Source organism: Phascolarctos cinereus, unplaced genomic scaffold, assembly GCF_003287225.1.
Source record: "Phascolarctos cinereus isolate Bilbo 61053 unplaced genomic scaffold, phaCin_HiC Scaffold_4;HRSCAF=312, whole genome shotgun sequence".
In the NCBI taxonomy this organism is placed as follows: domain Eukaryota; kingdom Metazoa; phylum Chordata; class Mammalia; order Diprotodontia; family Phascolarctidae; genus Phascolarctos; species Phascolarctos cinereus.
This window is the reverse complement of record NW_027555847.1, coordinates 683,542,603-683,567,587: the sequence shown is the minus strand read 5'-3', so window position 1 is coordinate 683,567,587 and position 24,985 is coordinate 683,542,603. Positions and strand designations below refer to the sequence as shown.

Below are 24,985 nucleotides of genomic sequence, written 5' to 3'. Positions count from 1 at the left end.
GTGGGTTGGGGATTTGAGGAAAAACTGTGAGAATACCTGACAGAGTTTATTAGTTGAGTAAAAGACTTGCTGAGCAGCCAGCCAGCCCTTCTCTCCTCTCCTGGGTTGTTGGGCCCCCCTGCCTGTTCTATGTCTGTAAGGGAGTCTTTTTTGGATGGGTCAGGGAAGACTATAGCCTCAGTGGGAGGGATAGAACCCATTAGGGGCCAGGGGAATTCTGGGAGCATGGATCAGAGCAATAATTTCTAAGGCCAGACTGGAATCCTGAGGACAAACTAATCCGCTTAACTGGGCTATGGTCCAGAATGGTGGGAATGGCTTTGGGGGAAGGTGGAGGGCCCCCTCCAAATCCCCCTTGGGAATGGTGTTGGGAGGGGGAATGGAGGCCCTCCCCTCCAAATCCCCTTGGGAAATGGAGTGTGGGGGTGAAGGTAGAGCCTCCCCCCTTTAAAATCCTTCTTGGGAATGGTGCTAGTGGGAGATGGAGGCCTTCTTCTTAAGCTCTCCCTTCTAAATGGTGGTGAGGGAGAGAAGCCTTTGCCCCCCACTCTAAATTCACCCCTCCCCCATTGTCTGAGTCTGTATTATTAAAAATTTATGTAACACTTTATTATTACAAAGCATTTTCACAGATAGTACTTCATTTGATCCTGACAGCATTCCCCTAGGGTAGGCAGTAGAAGTGTTTATTGTCCCCATTTCACAGATTAAAAAAGAACTGAGGCTCAGAGCAGATTTGCCCATAATTGGGATGGGTAGTTGGTGGCAGAAGTAGAATCAGACTCGGGTCTTTTGCCTCTAAGTCCAACGACCCTTCCATTGCTCTCCATGACTCTAAAGGGATTCTGAGATTTCTGCTCCCCTGAGACCCCAGGGGCCCTCCCACATGCTGGTAGCTGGGTCTCAGGCTTTAATGACTGGGCTGGCTAACCAATGCCTATTTAATTAGACCTGGAAATTCTCCATTGTCCACCCCAGGCTCTGGGGTGCCATGCACCCGGTTCTTTAGGGGAGAATGATGTACAAGAAGGGGAAGGGCCACAGGCACTCTGGTGAAGGAGATAAATTCAGGAAGAATGAAGATTTGGGGGCCTAGGTCCTGAGGGGGAAAAGCAAGAGATGCAAGGAGGCCAATTAGGGCTTAGATACCTGGGTCCCCCCTCCCCACAAGCCAGAGGAGCTGGGGGAGCCAGGCTGTCTGGGGGAGCTGCCCAGGCCTGTGGGGCCTGCCCTGTCCCAGGGAACAAGCCCCCAGGGGAGGGTTGGGGCTTCAATTAACTGGGCATCATGGGTGGAACCCCAGCAGGAGGCACCCAGCTGCCCTGCCATGCAGCTAGCTCTGGGCTGGGTGTACCAGTCAGGTTAGTGTGGGGGTGGGAGGGCTGAGTGCTTGGGTCCTGGGAAGGGAGCAGTTCCAGGGTGGGGGGTCAGCACTTAGGTCCTTTTCTCTTTCACATAATGATACACCCCTCTGCCTGCACTCCATCCTGTTTCCCCAGCTTTGTTCACAAGATCCAACTGCTAGACTGCTGCCACTAATGTCCAGCATCCAATAGGAAGAGACCCCACAAGGAGAGGCTGAGGGGACAAAGGGCAGAAATTGATGTTCCAGGCTTTACCTAAGGCAGAAGATGCCATCTCACTTTCCTGTTGTTCACAGAATCATAGATCTAGAGTTGGAAGAGACTTTGGAAGTCATCTGGTCCAACCTTTTCATTTTGTAGATAAGGAACTGAGGCCAAGAGTGATTAAGTGACTTGTCCACAGTCACAAAGTGAACAAATGAGCTGAAATTTGAACCCAGGTCTTCTGGACTGCAAGTCCAACATTATCCACTATAACCAGGGCTTCTTAAACTTTTCCCACTCTTGACCCCTTCAGCGATTCTTAGCGATTTTGAACCCAGATCTTCTGGACTCCACCAACACTTTATCCACCATAACAGACTGCCTCTAGGGAAAACTCCTTAGGAAACAGCACCATTTGTAGGTCCTTGGCCCAGGACTCCTGTGTGGTTCTTCAGCAGAGCCACCTGGGGCTGGGAGCAGGGTCCTGGGACTCCCCAATTCCAGAAGCCCTTCTTTAAGGCAGGCTTTTCCACTTCTCCCTCCAAAGCTTTCTCCACTGGGCTCCCAGCTAGGTCTAAGGGACTGAATCCAGTAGCTGTCTGGGCAGCCTTTACACCTGAGTCCAGAGGGTCTGAATCTGTGTATCTGAATCTATGTGTCCATGAAGATATTGTGTCACACACATGTGGATGTACAGAGCTGCAGTTTTATGAGATGCTATGTTCATACACGCGCTGGTGCCTACGCACCAGTTTGTCCTTTGTTGCTGAAAAGGTCATGGGAATCATTGTTAGTCATCACGTGAAAAATGAGCACATAGGTATGACTATTGGCAGCTACATGCCAGTCTCCCAGCTCCAGGACATACATAGACAGGTAGAGGCCTGGCAGACTTAACTCCATTTAACTCCCCACAGTCTACTTCAACATGGATTTGCCTGACACACAGAATCAGAGCCCTGGAAAGGACCAAGGACCAGGGACTGTGGAGTCCAAACTCCTTACTTTACAGATGAAGAATGCAGGGGCAGGGGGAATGGACTTATCCAAGGTCACTGAGAAAGTTAGAATCAGACCCAGGCTAGAAGCCAGGCCTCCTGACTTTCATCCCAGACCTCCTTGGATCACACACCCCATCTACACACAAACATATCTCCCGTGCACAGAGATACAACATAGGTCCCCTCCCCTATACAGAGACACACCCCTTCCACGCACACACGTCTCCCTCCCAAATTCACTCTGAGCCAGGCATACACCCTTCTCATGTACACACAAATCCAGCCCGCCCGGGTCTCATCTGTGTCCACACCTGCCTCCCCGCGCAGACACATCCACACACTGGAACAACGCAAGCCCCAACACACCCCGATACCCATCCCCACCTGCCTGCTTGTCGTGCACCCACCCACGAACAGGCGGCCGGGCGCAGAACCAGCGGACAGACAGGCCTTCTTTGTGTGCGGAGTTCAGGTGCGCCCAGGAACTGCACAATGGAGGCCTGTCTGTCAGTCTGTCTGAGGCTTAACCGCCGGGGGAGGGGGTAAGGGGGGGCAGGAAGGCGGTGCCTCCCGGGGGTGTCCAGGAACCAGAAAGAACCACCCCTCATCCACACCCCCCTCTTCCCGCCACCGCTACACTGCACCCCAAGACGAGGGGAGACCCAGATGATTCCCCTCGTAGACACGCCCCCATCAGACACCGACTGGGACATCCCCGCGAGCCTCTGCGCCCCGCGTCGGTCCCTGAGCTCGGCACCTATACCCCGGTGGCCTAGGTCTCCTCGGGATCTGGAAAGAGGGGGCTCGGCCGCCTGGGTCCGGGAGAGGGCGCGGGCGGGGGGCGGGGCGTACCTGAGGCCCGGCCCCCGGGGCGGGGCGGCGGCGGCCGCGGCGGGGCGGAGAGGGGGAGGGTTGTGGGGGGACGCTGCTGCACCTGGAGCCCGGAGCCCGGCAGCTGCGGCGGCAGCGGCAGCGGTGGCTCGGCCCGGTGCTAGCCCAGCCGAGGGGAGCCAAGGCCGGTCCGGCGTGGCCGGGCCAGACCAGACAGCGCATCCCCGGCGCCGACATGGTGGAGGCGGCGCCCGCCGGCCCCGGGCCGCTGCGGAAAACCTTCCTGGTGCCCGAGATCAAGCCCCTGGATCAGTACGACTTCCCGCGGGCCAAGACGGCCGCCAGCCTGGCCTGGGTGCTGCGGGCCGCCTTCGGGGGCGCAGGTAGCGCGGGCCGCCGGGGCGGGGGGGTGGCGGCCGGCCGGGGCCGGGGCGCGGCAGGTGCGGGGGGCGGGGCTCTGGCTCCGGACCCCGCGGGGAAACGCCGGGGCCCCCGGGGAACAATGGCCGGTCTGGGGAGGGTGATGCGGGGCGGCCGCCGTCTCCCAGCCGCCGCCGCCGCCGCCTGCTTTGTGCGCTCTGGCCGCCGCCTCTGCTCGGGGGGAGGGGCAGGGGACTCCTGGGTTCCCGGGGGCTCGGGGCCTCCTTCTCCGCCTCTTCGTCCTCCTCCTCTCCCTTCCCTCTCCCCGGCCGCGTCCCCTCCCCCTGCTCCCTCTCTATCTTCTTGGACTTTGCCTCCCCCGCCTGCGGCTAGAGCTGGGGCCAGGGAGGGGTTGGGGTGGAAGGAACCGGCCGTCCACCCTCCCAGGATCCAGGTGTTCGAGCCCCTGGCTCCTTATCCAGGACCCAAGTGTCTTATAATCCCGGCCACTCTACTTAGCATCTAGGTGTCTGAGTACCCCTTCCCACGCCACCCAACCCCACCCTTCCCTAAACCATCCTATCCAGGCCCTAGCCTTGGGAGAGTGAGGCCAAGATTCTTGTCTTATTGCCTCCTCTGGGCCGTTCTGTCTTGTCCACCCCCCCCCTTTTATTTCAATCTAGTGTGGGGGCTTACTGGCACCTAGTATGGGAATGTACCCAACCAGGTGGCCTAGCAAGGATTGGACTTGGTACCCTATGGGTGTCCTTAACTAGCCAGGGGCCTAGCCTTCCATCTCAACGTGCTGACCCACATGGGACCCAGCCCCTTACTCATTCACCCAACTGCCCCCAGCCTCTCGGGAGGCAGGCCTGGTTTCTTTAGCTGAAGCCTTAACTCCTCCCCAGCCTCAGCTGCCCCTGGGAATACCCTCCTCTCCGAGGGTGGAGCTGGGAGCCCAACATTTTCACCTCCTCATGGCTGCCTGGGAGGGGAGGTGACCAGGGTTAATTAAACGTAGGCCTTTAAAAGCTCCATGGATGGGAGAGAGCCAGTGATCAGAGCAGGCATCATCCTTCCCATCAAAGCCAAGGAATATTCCCCCCCAGGAGCTGCCCCAGCCCAGCCCAACCTGTTCTGTGGGTGTTTGAGAGAGGGACACACACTGCTGGTATGGATGGGATGGAATCCCAGCCCTTGTGTCCTCCCTCATCTTTCTCCCTCCACAGCTTGTTTACACATAAAATCCCTTTGCCCCTTCCCTGCCTAGGCTCTTCTCAAAGGAAGAGGAGGCACCTTCCAGGAACCCCAGGGTCTTGACTCCTAGGTTAAGCTCTTTCCTGGTTATCTGACCTCTAACCAGGTCTGCTCTGCTCAAAGGAGTGAGGACAGCCTCCTAATCTGAGAACACAGATAAGGTGGAATGGAAACAGCCCTGAAATGAGTCAGGGACCTGAGGTCTAGTCCAGCCTGTGTCACTAATTTGCTGTGTGACCTTGGACTGGTCCCTGACCCTCTCTGTACCTCAGTATCTCTATTTGTAAAAATGAGGGGGTTAGTCTCTAGGACCTCTGGGGGCCCTTTCCTCTCTGAAAGTCTATGGTTCTGTGGGAGTTCTGAAACATAGAACTCAGGGGAGAAAGTCCTTGGCTGTGAAGTAACTACAGTGGGGTGGGAGTCAGGGGACTTGGGTTTGAGTTCATATTGTTCTCTGGATCAAATGAAAGAAAGCACATAATGCATTTTGGATTTGTAAGTTTGCACTATCTCGAGAGACTGTGTGGGCAGGGGCCAGAGATGGGCAGGCAAGGAAACCTGGGTTCTGTTGATCCTTGGAAACAGAGACAGCAATGACTGGAATCCATGCTGGCTAAGCCCTGGAGGCTGCTGAGTCAGGAGAAATGTGGTTTTCAATCCTGCCTCTGACACTGTGTAACCATGGGCAAGTCACTTAGCTTCTCTGAACCTCAGTTTCCTCATCTGTAAAAGGGGGGTGGTGGTAATTATACCTCTAGTCCTTACCTTAGAAAATTGTTGTGAAGATTGAATGAGATAATGCATGGATTCCCAGAGGCTTTTCTCCAACCAGTCTGTTTCCTCTCACCTCTCTCCCAGACATTCAAGTATCACCCGTCTGTCTGTCTTGGGTCTTAGCTTCATTGACCACTTCTCTGCAAGTGACTCTCAAATCTTGCAGACACTTGCAGCTGTCTCCTCTCTTCTGAGATCCCAAGATCTCAAGAGACTTCCAGGCCATTCCTACCTGGTTGTCCAAGGGATTGTTGTGAGATCTCAATCTTAGCATGCCTCAAAGTGAGCTATGTCATCTTTTCTCTTAAAGCTGCTTGTCCCCTTGACTTCACTATTTCTGGCAGTAGCAACAACATTTACCCAGTCACCCATGTTCCAAACCTTAGGATTATTTTCGACTTTTCTCTTTCCCCTACCCCTCCCATTAGTTACCAAAACATGGCTCATGGGTGAGTCCCCTTACTATTAATAATGACAGGGGGGATATTGTCAAAGCCTGTTTGGTCTTTCTGTCTCTAGTTTCTCCTATAAGCACAAAGTTTATGTAATTCCTCTGCTCTCACATCCTCAGAGGCTCCCTATTGCCTTCAGAATTAAAGGTATGTTCCCTTGGGGCCTGGTGTTCGAGGCTCTCCACAATCTGGCTCCAATCAACCTTTCTTGTTGTATTTCCTACTATTCCCCTCTGTGTGTTCTGGGTCTCTGCCAAATTGGACGGCTGCTAGCAGTTCCTCAATCTCATCTCCCTCTCTTTGTCCTTTCTATATGCTTGGAATCTTTATCTTTATCTGTGCCTCTGGAAGCCTTACAGAACCTAGCTTAGGAGTCACCCCTTCTTCAGACTTCTACCCCAGCCCAGCTGAAAGGGTTCTCTGCCTCCTCTGATTTTCCTGGATCACTTCTGAATCTCTGTGCTATGTCCCTGTTGTTCTTGTTCAATCAATTCAATCATGTCTGATGCCATTTGGGTTTTTTTTTCTATTTGGGTTTTGTTGTTTTTCTTTTTTTTTGCAAAGATACTAGAGTGGTTTGCCATTTCCTTCTCCAGCTCATTTGACAGGTGAGGAAACTGAGGCAAACAGAATTTAGTGACTTGCCTAGGGTCACACAGCCAGTAAGTGTCTGAGTCCGGATTTGAACTCAGGAAGATGAGTCTTCCTGACTCCAGGCCCGGTATTCTATCCACTGAGCCACTAGCTGCCATGCCCTTATCCTTAGAGGTTTCCAAAACTCTTTCCACATGTTCACATTTGTGTCTCAAAACAAGTTAGGAAGACAGAAACAGTGGGCATTTTCTTCCCCTTTTTATATGAGAGGAGACTGGGAGTCAGAGAGGCTGGTGTGAGAGGCAGGGTATAAGATCCAACATTGTTTCCAGTGCCCTCCTCAACTTGAGCAGTTTATTGTCCTGAGTAGAATGTAGACTCCTTGAGGCCTGGGGCCAGAGCACAGACCTTTTGCATGTCTAGCACCAAGCACAGGGCCTGTTACCGAGTAGGTGCTTTTAAAAAGCTTGAATTTGGTTAGCTCTTCGAGGTACATGAACATGCTCTGTAAACTTGGTTCCATCAGCAAATGCTTATCAAGCACCTACTGTGTGCCTAGCATATGGCCAGACATTGGGGAAGTGCCAGCGAAAGCCACTTCCTGCTCTCACAGAGTTTAAATCCAGCCTCAGACACTCAGTAACTGTGTGAACCTGGGAAATCATTTAACCTGCGCCTCAGTTTCCTCATCTGTAAAATGGGGATGATAATAACACTTATCTCCCAGGATTGTTGTTGAAGCTCAGATGAGATAATATTTGTAAAGCATCTTGCAAGCCTTAATGTGCTATATAAAAGCACATCATTACAGGGGTTAAGGGACACATGCAAATGTCTAATAATTCATGGCTGGATACAATCAGTTCAACAAGTCAAGTAAACAAGAATTTTTTTTGGTTTTGTTTTTCGGATGAGGCAATTGGGGTTAAGTGACTTGCCTAGGGACAATAGCTAGTAAGTGTCAAGTGTCTGAGGTCACATTTGAACTCAGGTCCTCCTGACTCCAAGGGCAAGACTCTATCCGCTGTGCCACTTAGCTGCCCCTGTCAACAAGCATTTTAAGAGTACCTACTATGTATACTAAGCTCTGGAGATACAAAGAAAGGAAAAACAGTGCCTTCCCTCAAGGAGCTCACAGCCTAATGGGGGAGACCACATGCAAATCACCATGTATGTACAAGATATCTACAGAGCAGATTGAAAGTATGTAGAGGGGCAGCTAGGTGGCTCAGTGGCTAGAGCACTGGCCCTGAAGTCAGGAGGACCTGAGTTCAAATGCAGCCTCAAACCAAACATGTAACACTAGCTGTGTGACCTGGGTAAGTCACTTAACCCCCATTGCCTTAAAAAAAAAGGAAAGTATTATAGAGGGGAAGGGGGGTGTTCAGGGTAATAGGACTAGGAAAGGCATCTTGCAAAAGGTGGGATTTAATCTGTCTTAATGGAAGCTGGGGAAGCTAGGAGTCAGACGTGAGGAGAGTACTCCAGGCAAGAGGAATTGTCAGTGAAAAGGAAGAGAGTTGGAAGATGGGAATGTTACCTATGAGGAATGGTGAGGGGTCAAGTTTGTTAGATCTGAGGGTCTGCGGAGGGGAGTGAAATGTAAGAAGACCAGAAAGTTAGCAAGGGCCCAATCTGTGAAGGATTAAATGTCTGAAGTTCTTACATTTGATCCCAGAGGCAACAGGGACCCAGTAGACGTTATTGGGGGGGTGGGCAGGTGGTGGTGAGGTGATCAGCTTGCACTTTGGAGAGACCAGTTTGACAGCCCAGTGGAGGATGGACTGGAATGGAGAGAAGCTTGAGGTAGGGCGACCAAGCAGCAGGCTGCTGCAGTCATTCAGGTTGGAGGTGATCAGGGCCAGCAGCAGGGTGGTGAGAGTGTCAGAGGACAGAGGGGAGCATATGTGAGACGTTACGAAGGTCAAATCGATAGATTGGCTGTGGAGGGTAAGGAAGGGTGGGGAGTCATGGATGACCAAGGTTAGGAGCCTGGGGGTGCCCTGGATGGGGGAAGGGCTTAGGGAGAAAGCTTTCAACAACAAGAAAATAGAATGTGTCTCTGCATGTGTTTTCCCCCCTTTGACAGGACGTAAGTTCCTTGTGGGCAGGCCCTGTTTTTTTTTTCATTTGAGCTTCCATAGTACACAATAAATGCTTGTTGAATTCAGCTGAGGTCAGAGGAGGGCGGCTCTCTGACTTGGGGGGAACCCCGGACAGGAGGTAGCATCAGAGCTGGGCCTTCAGCAGGTGGAGATGAGCAGGGCAGGGTAGACAGAGTCCTTAGCAAGGGGGGAGGGTTTGAACAAAGACTTAGAAGCATTAAGGTCAATACAGGGTGGGACCTAGAGCCAGGAAGACCTGAGTTCAAATGATGCCTCAGATACTTACTAGCTGTGTGACCCTAGACAAGTCATTTAACCTTTCTTTACCTCAGTTTCCTCATCTGTAAAATGGGGATAATAATGGCACCTACCTCTCAGGGTTGTTGTGAGGATCAAGCAAGATAACATATGGAAAGTGCTTTATGGACCTTAAAGTACTATCTTTTTTTTCCCCCCAGACAATCCAGGTTAAGTGACTTGCCCAGGGTCACACAGCTAGTGAGTATCATGTGTCTGAGGTGCATTTGAACTCAGGTCCTCCTGACTCCAGGGCCTGTATCCTATCCATTGTGCCACCAAGCTGCCCCATAAAATACTGTTATTTATGTTAGCTAGTATTAAGCAGGAAGACACTGGGGTATGTTCAGGGGAGAAGGTCAGTCATCCAGTCCTGTTTATGTAGAGTATGGAGTAAGTCAAGTCAGCAGACATTTCCTAAGCACCTACTCTGTGCAGGGCTCTGTGCTAGGGACACAAAGAAAGGCAGAAGAGAGTCCCTGTCCTCAGGGTGCTCACAGTCTGATGGTGGTGACAACGTGCAAACAGCTGTGTACAGACAGGACCAGGCTTAGGAGATGGGGTGGGAAAAGGCTTCTTGCCGAAGGTGGGATTCTAGCTGGGACTTTGGAGAAAGCCAGGAGGGGATGAGGAGGGAGCGAACCCAAAGCATGGGGGACAGCCAGAGAAAATGCCCAGATTTGGGAGATGGAACATCTTGTAAGAAGTGGAGCAAGGAAGTCAGAGTCACTGATCAAAGAATACGTGGCAGGGGGTGGGGGAGGAGGCATGTGCTATGAGGCAAGAGAAGACAGGAAAGGTAGGAGCGGGTCAGGTTATTAAGGGCTTTAATAGCCAATCAGAGGCTTTATATTGGATCCTGGAGGTCATGTAGGGGGCCACTGGAGTTTATCCAGTATGGGGGTGATATGGTTGAACTGTTTCTTTGGAAAGACATCTTAACTTCAACAGGTCCAAAACTGAACATGAGTTAATGGTAGCCTCTCCCCAAACCTTGCCCACCCCCCTTCTAAAGCCCTTATTACTGTCAAAGGCACCACCACTTTCGTGGTCACCATCCGCAGCTCCATACTCTGTCCAATCCCTTGCATCCAATCTGTTGCCAGATTGTGTCCCTTTGACCTCTGTGACTTCTCTCCTATATCTCTCCTCTGACACTGCCACCAATCTGGGCAGGCCCCTATCACCTCATGCCTGCTGGGGTCTTCCTGTCTCAACTCTCTCCCCACTCCAGTCCTCGGAGCTGCATGAGGGCCAGAACCATTTCTTATCCAAACTCTGTGTCTTCCTTGGCTCTAAGCGAGGTGTCCTGCATACACACAGTCAGTACTTGTTGTACGAATAATAATCCACGCTATTACAGGGCTTTCCAAAGCATATCCTTCAAAACTACCTTTTGAGGTTGGAGTAGTATTTCCCTCATTTCATAAATGAGGAAACTGAGGCAGACAGAGGTGAAGTGAGGGCAAGGGGATGTGCTTGAATTCACAGAGGCTAACTATGGGGAAGGTTATTTTCACCCTGGTTTTTTTTTTTTTTTTTTTTGCTTAGGCGATTGGGGTTAAGTGACTTGCCCAGGGTCACATAGCTAGTCAGTGTCAAGTGTTTGAAGGTGGATTTGAACTCGGGTTCTCCTGACTCCAAGGTCAGAGCTCTATCCACTTCACCACCTCGCTGCCCCCTACCCCTGTTTTAACAGAAGAGGAAACTTAACCCCGGTTCACATAACTAGTAAGTGTCAGGCTCTGGATTTGAACCTAGGTCTTTCCAGTTCCAAATCCAGCCTCTCCCCACCATCCATGCTGAACGAATGAGCAAATGTTGAAGCTGGGATTCCTTTCCACAGTGACAGGCTGCAAGAATAAATGAAGCAGCAGCTAAGCCTGGAAGGCTAAGATGATACCAGGCTGTATAAAGAAGGCTTTGAAGAGTTTGGGCTTTATCTTTTGCCAGGAATAATGATAATATTAATAATAACAACAGTGGGCATGTATAGGTGCACATTTGATCCTCACAACAACCCTGGGTGGCAGGTGCTGGTATTAATTTTACAGATGAGGAAACTGAGGTAGACAGCAGTTAAGAGACTGCTCCTCCCAATGGGTAAGACCTGGGTTCGAATCCAGACTCTGATGCTGTGTAAGGAGCAGGAGGGGGCCAGGATCTCATATGATTCTTACTACAGCCCTTCGAGGGAGGGAAAAGAGGCTGAGGAAGGCTAGTGGTTTCCCTGAGGTTATTTAGTAGAGCTCTGTAGTTTTATATGTGTGTGTGTGCGTGTGTGCATGCATATACATATACATACACATACCTATATATGTCTACACATACACATATTAGTAAATTCAAGGCTTTCTCTACTCCCCCCTCCCCCGCCTCCAGCCTCCTCTTGAGTCCAGACCTCATCGGCCTCTGCCAAGGTTGTTAATTATTGCAACAGCCTCTTAACCAAACCCTCTCCCTTTCGTTCTTCCTGGCTTCTTCTCGGGCTTGGTGCAGGGCCACTTCTACTTCCCTGTTCCCTGCTTAGAGCAGCTTCAGTGCCCTGGCCTGGGTTTGGCCCAGATACCAAAGGAGTGAGACCTCAAAGGCTGGGGAAACCTGTCCTTGCTTCTCCTACCACACCTCGGCTCAACTTGCAACCCTTGTCCTTCCTGTCCTCTCCTTGGGAATTCTCATCTCTGGATTCCTCCTCCAGGAAGTCCTCCAAGACTGACCGTGCCGCTCGGCAGGCCTCTGCGGAGTCCCCTGTGCGTGGGGCAGGAGAGGAAGTTCTGGGTCAAGGCCACGGTCACCGATTGTGTCTCTTCCTGCAGAACATGTGCCTCCGGAGCTGTGGGAGCCTTTCTACACAGACCAGTACGCCCAGGAGCATGTGAAGCCTCCAGTGACGCGGCTGCTTCTCTCGGCCGAGCTGTACTGCCGGGCCTGGCGGCTCGCACTGCCCCAGCTAGAGGCCCCGCCCGGTCCTGCCGCCCTCTTAACGATGTTGGCCCGCCGGGGTCTGACCCCGACACTGCCCGATCGGCCCGTGCGGGAGGCTGACCTGCGATACCAGCCCATCCTGATGGTGAGGCTCTGAATGCTCCCCCTTGTCACCTCCTGTGAGCTGCTGGGAGGGGGCAGCAGCTGCTTCTTCCCGACGCCCCATCGGTCTCTCTTTTCTTCAGGGTGCCCACTTGGCTGTGATTGATGCCCTCATGACAGCCTTTGCCTCAGAGTGGACTGCATCCCTACCTGTCCCCGCAGTCCCCGGCAGCTGGGAACACAAGCTCCTTCTCTGGGTGGACTCGGTAGGTGGAGGAGGCTGTGGGCATGGGGGCAGGGGGATTACTGCAATGACTTGGAGAGCCTGCTGGGGTGTCCCCAGCCAGAACTGAGGTCTGAGGGTCCCTCGCTGATCCTCTCAGGCCCTTAAACGGTCCTCCTTAGAACCAAGGCCTCTCACTGACCCTCTCACTGACCTTTCTTGACCCTCCCAGACCATGCGGCGACTCCAGGAGATGACAGAGCGAGAGGCAGCTCAGAGAACCCCCGTGTCCCCAGCAGACAGTGCTGCCCAGCCCTCGGTGAGGCCTGGCAGGTGGGGTGGGAGTAGGTGGGTGGGGTCTGGGGAGTCTGGACCCTGAAGTCCTGGGGCCAGGCTGTCCCTCTGCCTCATCTTTGGGGCTAGGGCTGGGGCAATGCAGGGCTGGGGTGTGACTTTCTCTGTATCTCTCTGTCTCTGTCCCTGCACTGCTGCATTCTCCTCCTCTCTGCCCCTCTCTGCGCCTCAGTGTCCCACCCGCTGGTACTGGAAGCTCGTTCCCGTAAGTGGGTGCGCCTGGCCCCCAGCTCCATTCTGTCCCTGCACCCTGACCTGTGAACAGAGGATCTGCGGCCCTGGGGAGGTGGAAGGGGAGCATCCTCTGGTGGGGATCGGGGTAGGGAGAACTGGAAACTCGTCCCCCAAGAAAGAAGTCAGAGTGTCTCAGATCCTCTGTTCACATTGGCCTCCGCAGCCCTGAGGGCCCCCTGGGGGAGGTGTCCTGCTGCATGTCTGCCCTGCCTGCTTCTCCTGGGGTCCCTCTGTCTCCACCCCAAGGTGCCAGAGCTGGGGGGTGTCAACAGGTCTCACTGAGGCCCAGACCTTGCAAATGGCTCAGGGCTGACTGGAGGACAGGTCTCTTACTTGTCTCTAAGGTCTGAGCCGGGGGCTGAGGGAACCCCAGAGAAGAGAGGGAGAGGCCAGAAACCCCAAAGGCAGATTAAGGAATGGGGCTCCCCTCCTAGGAATGACCGTGGTGATCTGATAATGAACCCTCAAGGATGTCCCAGGGTGTGGGGGCTGGTTCAGGGGTCGGGGAGCCCTCAGCAGACAGGATGAGTTTAGGGTCCCCCTCCCCCCCGGCCTGAAGCCTGTGTCCCGCTGCGGCCCCCGCGCTGACGCCCCCTCCTCTCCGCCCCCTCAGCACGCCGTTGCCTTCTGTTTGAAGGAGTCAGGGAGCAAACCCCCTGTGGTAACGTATCTCCAACCTCTGTCCTTCCTGCTTTTTGCTCCCCCTGGTCACTGCCCTCCTTCCCCACCAGGCCAGGCTGGGCCGGCTCCCCCAGCTGTCCAGAGCTTGAGGGCCCCTCCTGCTCTGCGCTCGCTCCTCCTCGCTCTTGGGGCCCCTCAGTCCCCCTCTCTGCTGCATGTTGCTCCCTCTACCCCAGAGCCTCAAGGACTCACGCACCTGGCCTCCCTGCACCGGCTGCATGCTCTTTGGCTCTGGCCCGTCCGCAACCTCTGACCTCTGACCTCTTCCTTTCACCCCACAGATCCGGTACCGAAAGGACCGGGCCGTGGCCCGCAGGGCCCCCTGTTTTCCCGTAGTGTCGGGTCTCCAGGACCTGGCCAGCGGAGCTGCCCTAGCTGCCATCATCCACTGCTACTGCCCCCAGCTGCTGAGGCTTGAGGGTAAGTGGGCAGGGCTCCATGCCTTGGGCCCAGGGTTGGGAGGGGGCCCAGGCATCTCCCAGTCAATCAGCAAGGATTTACTACGCGCCTCCTCGGGGCAGCTATGTGGTGCAGTAGATAGAGTGCAAGGCCTGGAGTTGTGAAAACTCATCTTCCTGAGTTCCAATCTGGCCTCAGACACTTACTAGCTGTGTGACCCTGGGAAAGTCACTCCACCCTGTTTGCCTCAGTTTCCTTATCTGTCAAATGAACTGGAGAAGGAAATGGCAAACCACTCCAGGATCTTTGCCAGGAAAACCCCAAATGGGGTCACAAAGAGTCAGACACAACTGAAACAATTGAACAAAAGTGCCTCCTGTATGCCAGGCAAAGTGCTAGAGATACCAAGAAAAAAAGTAATAGTCCCTGGCCTCAAGAAGCTTACATTCTATCGGGGAGACAGTGTGTGTGTGTGTGTGTGTGTGTGTGTGTGTGCTTGTGTATATACATACATACACAGACACACATATCTATATAAATGAAGAGAGACAGACAGACAGACAGACAGAATGAACAAATACCAGCTGAACAGAAGGCTCTTTGGCAGGCGCTGGGGCCGGGGGACAGAAGGCGAACTCTTCATCTGAGCCCCGTGGCCCAGGTACCCTGGGAATCAGGTGTTCCTTCCTGTCTTTCTACAGATGTATGCCTGAAGGACACCATGTCTGTGGCAGACAGTCTATACAACCTGCAACTGGTCCAGGACTTCTGTGCTGCCCGCTTGCCAGGGGGCTGCCCTTTGGCTCTGGAGGACTTACTCTATGTGCCCCCCCTCCTCAAGGTGACCTGGCATCCAGGACCCCACGGGAGCCCTGCAGGCTAAGCTGGGATCCGGAGAAGAGGGATAAGGATTCCTGGGTCCCTGGGGGAGCCACAGAGGGACAGCAACAGCGGCATCATGACCCCTCCCCCTCAGCCTGTCTCTCCCTGCCGGTCCCCACCCCAAGAACATCCAGAGAAGGGCTGCTAGGATGTAAGGGGCTTGGAGATCAAGTCAGTGAGGTGGATGGAACTAGAGATAGTTATCCTGGAGCTGAGATGGCCGGTGGGGGGAGGGGAGGCTGGATGGATATGAGAGCTGGCTTTAGTACTGAAGGGCTCAAAAAGGGCTTGGTCTTGAAATGCCTGGCCCTCGAAGGTCAGAACTGGGAGGAAAGGGAGAAAATTGTAGAGGGGCTCATTGAGGCTCAGGAGGAACAACTTGGTAGGAATGAGAGCCCTCCATAAGTGGAGGAACAGGTTGCCTTGAGAGGTAGTGAGCGCCCTGTCACGGGAGTGTCTCATGACCACCTGCAGGGCTTGTTGTGGAGGAGATTTTCGTTGCCTTTTCCAGTTCTTGACTTGCATGTCTCTCGGTCCCCAGACTAATGTGGCTGTGCTGCTAGCCGAGCTGTTTCTGTGCTTTGAAGTGTTGAAGCCAGACTTTGTGAGGCCCAAGGAACTGCCAGATGGGCGAGGTGAGGCTGGAGTGAGGACTGGGACACGGAAGCAGAGTGGGGAGGTGTGGGAGGGCCTCGAGAGCTGCTGTGATGTGGCTGGGTGGCCCAGTGGCTACAGCGTTGGACCTGGAGTCAGAAAGACCTAACTTCAAATCCCGTCTCAGAGACCCCCTATCTGTATGACCCCTGGGCAAGTTCCTTAAGCTTTTTGCCTCAGTTTCCTCATTTGTAAAATGAGGATGATAATAATAGCACCTGCTGCAGCGTTGTTGGGAGGATAAAATGAAGCTCTCTGCAAACCTTTAAGTACTGCATAAATGCTAGCTACTGTTGTTAGGTGAGGCCAGGGCACTGAGGCATCTGAGTAGGGAGGGTGAACTATGTGGGAGTGCTTCGTAGAGTGAGGCCAGGGCTTAGGCTGGGGCTGCTTGTCCTCTCTGGGCTGTGGCCCCATCTGCCTTCACCTCTGCCCTAGGTTCCTCTCCTGGGGTCAGTGAAGCCTCTACCCCACCGAGCGGCAACGGAGCCAGGTACGGCCTCCTCCCCACCCCAGATCCCTGGGGCTCCTCGGCTCCATCCCTTCCCTCCTCCTGTCCTGCCCCCTGTTCTGCTCCCCTCCCCCTCAGCCACTGGATTCCCCTTGGAGGCTTGGGGCAGAGCCCACAGGTCCTGTTGCTCTGGGTTTGGGGGATGGTGGGGACAGGGACATGGGTTGATTGCGTTTCCTTCTCACCTACAGCTCCCCTGTTTTCAATTTCCGGCACCCACTTCTGTCTCCTGGGGGGCCGCAGTCGCCCCTCCGTAGCTCATCAGGTGAGGAGCAAGGGGGGGGTGGGAGGAGAGGGGTCAACCTGGCTTCTGTTCCCCTGCCCCTCCCGCATTGTTCCTCAGTCCCAGTGAAGTAGCCAGAGCTGACCTCTGACTCCCCACAGGTTCCTTGCAGTCATCACCCTCCATGACCCACATAGAGGCTTTCGGAAAGGCATGGAACCGGCAGCTCAGGTGAGGAGTCAGAGTGAAGAGGCCTGGGAGTAGGCCTAGGAGCAGGGTTGGGTGGCAGCTTAGGCCCAGAGGGGAGAGGGTGTGGAGGAACAGAGGTCAGGTGCCTAGTTCTTTAGCCCCTTGTCCTTTACTCTGTAGAGCCCCAATTTTCCTTCTCCATCTATTGGTGGTCAATGGGTCACAGCCTTCCTCAGGCCTGTCAGGTCCCTCAGTAGTGACCAGTTTCCCACCAGTCTGAATACTGACCAGACTGTAATGATAGTCACCTGGTCTTAATAAATAATGGGCCTTTTGGGAAGTCCACTGGTTGTGCAAGGCCTCATTCTGTCCCATGTCTGTGGGCTCCTTAGCTGCCCCTGCCCCTGGTTGTGCTGACTCACTTGAGGGTCCAGTAGTGTTTGATGTCCATCTTTTGGTCAGTTTCTGGTGCCCTAGTAGCTCTATCTGACATCTCTGGCCCAGCACTCAAAGGATGGGTGTAGGCTTCAGGCCTACCGCCAAGTCCTGAGAACCTCTGAGAGCAGGGTTGGGGGAGGTACCCTGGCCAAGGGCTAGAGCCAGACATTGGAGAGGGAGTGACTGGGGGGCTGTGGGGTGGGCCAGGGGTTCAAGGCTGGAGTCTTAGCCCCCGTCTGGCCCTCCCCAGCCGCCCCCTGTCCCAGGCTGTATCCTTCAGCACTCCCTTTGGCTTGGACAGCGACGTGGACGTGGTCATGGGTGACCCAGTACTGTTACGCTCTGCCAGTTCCGATAGCCTGGGTCCCCCAAGGGTTTCAGCGTCGCAGCCTCCCCCAGAGCCAGCCCCGGAGCCCGGGGACCTCCCCACCATAGAAGAAGCCCTGCAGATCATCCATAGCGCTGAGCCCCGCCTGCTCCCAGATGGTGCTGCTGATGGTGGCTTCTATCTCCATTCCCCTGAGGGACCCTCAAAACCTACCCTGTCTTCATCCTACCCATCTGAGACCTCAAAATCTCTTGCTTACTACCCCCATCCTGAGGGGCCCTCCAAAGCCTCAAAACCACCCTTGGCTTCACCCTACCCATCTGGAGAGGCCTCTAAACCAGTCCCACCTGAGGGGCCCCCAGCAACACCTACCCAATCTGAAGTGCGTATGACAAGCTTTGCAGAAAGGAAGAAGCAGCTGGTGAAGCCAGAAGGTCGGGTTGGGGAGGAGGCTGGGGCAGGGGGCCCTCCTGAGGCCCCTCCAGAAGCCCTGAGCTCAGAAATGAGTGAGCTGGGGGCAAGGTTGGAGGAAAAACGCCGAGCTATTGAGGCTCAGAAACGGCGCATTGAGGCCATCTTTGCCAAGCACCGGCAGCGGCTGGGCAAGAGTGCCTTCCTGCAGGTGCAGAGGCGAGAGGCTGGCGGTGAGAGTGATGGGGACGGTGTTGATGGGGACGATGGCTCTGGTGCGCAAGTGGCCGAAGGCACCCCAGGCTCAGGGCCCGGGGAGAGGCCAGCCGGAGAGGGCCGTGGAGAGCCTTCTGAAAGGCCCAAGATGGTGACCTTTTCCCCAGAGGTGGGGTCTGGCCGGCTTTCAGATGAGGGCCTGGGGGACTATAACCGGGCGGTCAGTAAGCTGAGCGCGGCCCTGAGCTCTTTGCAGCGGGATATGCAGCGGCTCACAGACCAGCAGCAACGGCTTCTGCGGGAGCCCGAGCACCCTGGGCCTGGCCCACCTGCCGCTGCTTGGATCATTCCTGGTCCTGCTGGGCCCCGGGCTCCCTCCCCAGCACCTGCTCGTCGTGCCCCACCCCCTCGATCACCCCAGCCACCACCACGCCGAGCCTCTGTCCCTGCTTCGACCCCAGCTCCCCGTAGCCCCAAACATGCCCGGCCCGCAGAGCTGCGGCTGGCACCCTTGACTCGGGTACTGACTCCGCCGCACGATGTGGACACCCTTCCCCACCTGCGCAAGTTTTCACCATCCCAGGTGCCCGTCCAGACCCGTTCATCCATCCTTTTTGATGAGGATCAGCCTGGCCCTGGCTCTGGCCCTTCAAAGCCGGAGCCTGAGCCTGGACCCAAGCCAGGAGAGGTACCTGCTGAGCCCCTAGGAGGGGCTGCCACCCCATCTGGCCGGCCAGGGCTCATTGAGATCCCACTGGGGAGCCTGGACAGTGACGGGGATGGGAGCCCCCCTGGAGGGGAAGACTCTCTGGAGGAGGCTGTGAATGGAGAGCCGCGGACTGGCCTGGGTTTCTTCTATAAGGTTAGATGGAGGGGAGCTCAGGGGATGGTGCCTGGACCAGGGTAAGAGCAGTTGGGAAGATGGATGCATGTTTTCTGCAGGATGAAGAGAAGCCAGAAGATGAGATGGCACAGAAACGGGCTAGCCTGCTAGAGCGGCAGCAGCGGCGAGCCGATGAGGCACGGAGACGGAAACAGTGGCTAGAGGTGGAGAAGGAGCAGAAGAAGGAGGAAGCTGCCCGGTGAGCCTTGATGGGGTCACTCCTCCATCTCCTAGCGCTGCTCTGGAGAGGAATCTGCCCTGGGCATCGGGCTGCAGGGAACCTAGGCAGTTCCCTGACTTTGCCACTTGTCATTTCTCCGATTCCTGAGCCCCCACTTGAGGACTCATTTTTGCCTGCTGGGCCCTGTCTGAGCTTGACTGGGTCCTTAGGCTCAGAAGTCTGCTGCCATCAGTCCCTCGTGTCCCTTCTCCATTTTTATGCCCTTTTACATCTCTTGTTTATTTCTAGAATCTGTCTTCCCATCTTCTGGACCCTATAAGTCCATTTTCCAGGGCTTATTCAAAAAAAAAATCAGTATACAGTTTCAGAAATAACATATCCAGGAGAAGGGGCTAGATGTATACACTAAAGAAATCTGCCCAGTCTCATGAGGTGAGGTGACTTTAAACTTTCTAAGCTATTCTGTGTAGCCAGGTTCCAATGCCTAGTTTGGCATCTCATAATTTGCCCTTGCCTGGAGTATCTGACTCCCATGGAGGCAGGGAGCCCAACTGTGAACCCTCATCTCTCAAAGAGTTGTAAGAGCCCTCGATTTGGAGTCTTGGGACCTGGATTCAAATCCTGGTTCTGATTCTTAATTGCCTGTGGGACCTTGGGTGAATCACAATTATTGCGAGCCTCAGGTTTCTTGTATGTAAAATGGCTGAGTTGGACTAAGAGAGAGGAAAAACTTCCTAAATAGTGGTACTACTCTAAAGTGTGACTGGATTCCTCTTGCTTGCCATTAGTTTCCAAGCAGAGTTGAGATGACCACTTTTAAGCTGCGTTGTGGAGCTATCCTTGTTCATGGGGGACAGCTGAGTGGCTCACTGCTGGTCCCAGAATCAGAAAGACCTGAGCTCACAACCAACCTCCAATAATGCGGTAACTGTGTGACCCTGGACAAGTCACTTGTCCTTTGTCTGCCTGTTTCCTCACCTATAAAATGGGAGTGATAACAGGGTGGTTGTGAAGATCAATGAGATGGTTGTAAAGTGGTTAGCACAGTGCCTGGCACATACTAAGTGCTATATAAATGCTAGTTATTATTACTATTGGCTATTATTATAAGCTAGATAAATGGGCCCTGAGGTCCTTTCCTGCTATATGACTGACCTGTAAGACTCCTCTTGGCTTTAATCTTATGATCCTTTGATCATCCCCAGACTCTGTCAAATCTGTTGGGGGATTGGCCTTTCTGGGGAGCACTGGGTCAAGCTCATTGGCCCATTCTACACATTTGTAGCTCCCTTGTAGCCAATCTGGAAGCCTCTTCATGGTCTGGTGGGTTTAGGAGTGCTTTGCCCACACTCCTACCTAATTTTAGACCCTCTGCTCCTCAAAGGGCCATAGATGGATTAGATTTCTTGGGTCACCCTTCCCAAATCAGAATAATTTAGTTTGACACACACACTGGCCACTTCCAAAGCTCACCAAAGACAGGTCAGTTCTCTATGCTTGCCTCTTATTTCCTGCTCTGGACCTCTTTATGTTCTCCCTCAGGTTGGCCCAGGAGGAGAGGGTCCGAGTTGGGGCCGGGGCCAGCCTGGAAGAGGAGGGCCCAGCCCGGAGAGGGGACTTTACCCGACAAGAATATGAGAGGCGGGCACAGCTAAAGTTGATGGATGACCTGGACAAAGTACTACGACCTCGAGGGGCAGGGGGTGGGCCTGGAAGAGGGGGTGCCCGTCGGCCCCCTCGACCTCGATCTGGCTGCTGTGATGACTCGGCTCTAGGCCGTAGTCCCCGAGGTCTCTTGGGTAAGGGGGAGCATGGTAGAGCTGGTGATGGTGGAGGGGGGAGTTGCCAAGGGAAGAAAACAGGACTGAGGATTATATTTTCTATTTCTCCCTACCAGGGTCCCGGCTTAGCAAAGTTTACTCCCAGTCCACCCTGTCCCTTTCTACTGTGGCCAATGATTCTTCCAACAACCTTGGGGTAAAAAGGCCCACATCCAGGTAAACTTACACCCCTACCCGCTCACCTCCCCAACCTGTCTGTGTGTCGGTGTGTCTGGTTGTCAGTGCGTATGCTTCAAGTGTGACTGTGTATCTCAGTGGGCAGGTGGTCTGCTCACTGGTTGGGTTAGCTTAGAACTTCCTCACAGATGCCATCCTTATGGACAAAAGAGTTCCATTTTGGGCAAGCTAAACTCATGCTGAAGTTTGGGGTTTTTTAAAAAATCAGTTATTCTCACACCAGACCTGTGTACCACTACAATTGGGGCAAACTTGCAAAATTCTAGAATGGGTTATTAAAGGGATGGTTTATGAGCATTTAAAAACAGAAGCAGGGATCACTAGGAATCAGCATGGGCTCATCGAGAACAAACCCTGCTAGAGGACCTCCCTCCCCTGTTTCCTTTGACAAGATTGGTAGATCAGGAAAATGTAAGTGCTGTATTGTGCTCGTATTTCAGCAAACTATTTGACAAAATTTCATGCCATTCTTCAGGACAAAATGGAAACATTGGGTTGGATAATAGTACAGTTAACACTGTTCACAATTGTTGAATTTCCACGTGCAAAGGTAGTGATTAATGTGTTGATGTCAACTTGGGGGGCTTACAAGAAATGGGGACATATGCACATACTCTTGGCATCCCTGTTGTCTGGCACCAAGTAGGCAATTAATGAATGTTTGGTTGAATTGATGAATGTACTTTTCAAGGATCATTTGAAGAAGGTAGGGGTGTTTAGCCTCCAGAAAAGAAAACATGGTGGGGAAAGGTGATGGTCCTCAAGGGACATCAGAGGGTAGAATTACAAGCAAAGGGTGAAAGTTGCTGAGAGTCAGATTTAGGTTTAATGTAAGTAAGGACTTCTTAACTGTTCAAAGGACTTCTAGATTACAAGAGGTCTTTAGGCAAAGGCTGAGTGAACACTGGTTGAGAATGCAATAGAGTTTATCCATCAAGTAGCAGTTGAAGAAGATGATCTCTAGGGTTCCTTCTAAATCTGAGATTCTGTGGATCGAGGAGATGAGAGAAGGGACCATGTGCCAGGATCCCTAGGAGTAAGAGGCATCTGGAAGACTTCCTTTCCCCACTGAAGTGACATCCCTTTTTCTTCAGGGCCCCTTCTCCATCAGGCCTGATGTCTCCCAGTCGCCTCTTGGGTAACCGAGATCGGGACTGGGAAAATGGGAGTACTGCCTCATCACCAGCCTCTGTCCCAGAGTACACGGGTAAGGCCTTGACTGAGGATGGATAGAGACAGGATGGTGGCAAGGATGGGGGGCCCATGGGGCAGGTTAGGAGCCTCTAGCCCGACACCCAGCATAGGGTATAGTGGGAAGAACCACTGGACCCCAGAATCAGGAGACCTGGGTTTGAATCCTGATTCAGACACTTCTCTGACCTCAGTTTATTCATGTGGAGAATGAGGGTAAGGATACTGTCAGGTAGTCACACCACTTGCCACCCAGCACTGTTGTGCTGGCATTTTACAAAGGCGAGATTGAGCTGCTCACATCCTTTTCCTGATTCTGACTTCCTTCTCCCCCTCACGCCCCAGGCCCCAAGCTGTACAAGGAACCCAGCGCCAAGTCCAACAAGTACATCATCCACAATGCCTTGGCCCACTGTTGCCTTGCTGGCAAGGTCAATGAATCTCATAAGAACCGCATCCTGGAGGTGAGGCCAGGCCTGGGCCCGCGGCATCCCTGTAGAAATCTCCATCCAGTCTGCTCGAAGCCCACCACCCCTCTTCTCCCTCAACCCATTCCTCTTCCCAAGGTTCCAATTCTCTTGTTTATCAGGCTCCAATATCCCCGATGCCTCCCTCCCCTCTCCCCACCCCACCCCACCAGCCTTGTCCTAACACCTTATCCTGATCGCAGGAAATTGAGAAGAGCAAAGCCAACCACTTCCTGATCCTCTTCCGGGACTCAAGCTGCCAGTTTCGGGCACTATACACATTCTCCGGGGAGACGGAAGAGATGTCACGCTTGGCTGGCTATGGCCCCCGCACCATCACCAAGTCCATGGTAGAGGGGATCTACAAATACAACTCAGACCGGAAGCGCTTCACACAGATTCCCGCCAAGACCATGTCCATGAGTGTGGATGCCATCACCATCCAGGGCCACTTCTGGCAGACCAAGAAGCCCAGTACCCCAAAGAAGCCCAGCACCCCTAAATAGGCCAGACATTTCCTGCCTAGCACTCTTAAGGCCTGGACTCTGCCCCAGAGCCAGCCAGGGGCCTTCTGTCCCCAAGGGCGACTCTAGAGGGATGGTGGAGGCCCTCTGCCGGGGTGAGAGGGGGTGCTTGTACCACCCTATCCCAGCCTGGGCTTTTCTCCACTCCCTGGTTAGGAGACTGAGGGCAGGAAGGGGGTTTCAGCTCTTGTCCTGGCCCCCTCCTCAGTCCCCTCCCCATCTGCATGTTTCTTCTATCCCAGCGCCTCTTGGAGGCAATGTCTCTGTTCCCTACTCCCCCACCCCACCCCACCCCAGCCCAGCCACCTCTTGCCTGGACAGATTTTGGTCCCCAGTGTTGGGGGGCTCCCGATCTTCAAGCCTTTGGAAAGCCAGTTTATAAATTTGGGCCTGAGCCAGGGTTGGATTCCAAAGGGGCCTGGACCTGCATTCAACCTTTTTTTTTTTGGAGGGGGTGTTGGGGGTTGCTTTCCTTACTCCCCATGCCTCTAGGTCTCTTCCCTAGAAGATTCTGGAGGGATTCCCTTCATCTATGTGTCGTGTCCTGCTGTGGGGAGGGGGAAGCTGGGAGCTTCAGGGACTCAGGGCTCAGCTCAACAACCCCCTACCCCGTCTGTCTCCCCACCTTGAATAAAATAATTTAAAGAGACGTTCTTTACCCCTTCCTCTAGAAGGGGGTGGTTGGAAGCTGAGGGAGTGCAGGCTCAGGGCTCCCAAGCTCAGAGAGCATCCAGACCAGTCTCTAAACAGGAATCCCTCTGTCCCCCACACTAAGACCCCCAACTATGGGGAACCTCCAGTATTTCACAGTAGCTTATTACTAATTTTTTCCCTATATTGAGCCAGAATTTCCTTTCCTTGTTTCTCCCAGCTCTTCCTTCTGAGGCCAATCAAAGCGAACAGGAGTCTTGAAGTGACAGCCCTTGCAGTCCTTCAAGAGAACTGTCATGATCCTTCCCAAGTCAGTGTTTTCCAAGCCAAAGGTCCCCAGTTCCTTCCAGGGTTTCTTTGAATCCTCTGCACTTCATCAGTATCCATCCTAAAACGCGCTCATAGCTGTGTTCCCGAGGGCAGTGGCCCCACTCATCTCACTGGTCCTCTCTTAACACAGCCTTTCCCTTGGCTTTTTCTGTCTCGGGTCCCAACTCACATTGATCTTGCAGTCCCCTAAAGCTCCCAGATCTTCTTCACACCAGCTCTCATCAAGCATCACCTCTCCTGTCCTGTTTCTGCCATTGATTTTTTGAACCCAGAGGACTTTATTCTTACTCAATTTTTATCTAATTAGATCCCATCCATTGTAGCCTGTTAGGTTATTTTTAGGTCCTGTCAGCTAATGTGTTAGCTGTCTCTCTGTCCTTGAATTGGCCTTAGCTGGGACACTTCCTGCCCACCCCTCTTCCCTCTAGCCGAATATCTGCACAGTAAGATAGCAATTACCCATTGATAGGTGATAGAGTGTGAAGGCCTCTAAGGAGAGGGGTTTGGCTATCCAAGAAATGCTTTCTGGAGAAGGTTGGGCAGAATAAGAAAATATCTTGAGCCAAGCAGGGAACTAGCATGAGAATGAGGACAGAGAAAGTGACTCGACGTAGGCTACAGTTCAAAGAGCCTTGAATGCCAGCCTGGTCAGAACCTAATCTTGTAGGCCATGGAAAACCTAGGAGAGATGACCAGAACTGGGGGTGCTTATTACGCAGGAAGGATTGGAA

General features: G+C 53.5%; 1 protein-coding gene across 3 annotated transcripts; it reads left to right on the top strand.

Moving 5' to 3' along the window:
• Positions 1-3,498: 3,498 nt before the first annotated feature.
• Positions 3,499-23,922, top strand: CAMSAP3 (calmodulin regulated spectrin associated protein family member 3). 3 transcript variants are annotated; one of them, XM_020979835.2, is made up of 19 exons: positions 3,499-3,783; positions 12,056-12,309; positions 12,410-12,532; positions 12,722-12,808; positions 13,016-13,048; positions 13,691-13,738; positions 14,040-14,178; positions 14,859-14,998; positions 15,581-15,674; positions 16,132-16,186; positions 16,396-16,469; positions 16,589-16,658; positions 17,305-18,871; positions 18,952-19,091; positions 20,616-20,872; positions 20,971-21,070; positions 22,186-22,298; positions 22,628-22,746; positions 22,953-23,922. In XM_020979835.2, the coding sequence occupies exons 1-19, from the start codon at positions 3,636-3,638 to the stop codon at positions 23,253-23,255; spliced, it is 3,864 nt and encodes a 1,287-aa protein (XP_020835494.1). In that variant the 5' UTR covers positions 3,499-3,635; the 3' UTR covers positions 23,256-23,922. The 3 variants fall into 3 exon arrangements, with proteins under 3 accessions (XP_020835494.1, XP_020835496.1, XP_020835497.1); XM_020979837.2 differs by lacking the exon at positions 13,691-13,738; XM_020979838.2 differs by lacking the exons at positions 13,016-13,048; positions 13,691-13,738.
• Positions 23,923-24,985: the final 1,063 nt, after the last annotated feature.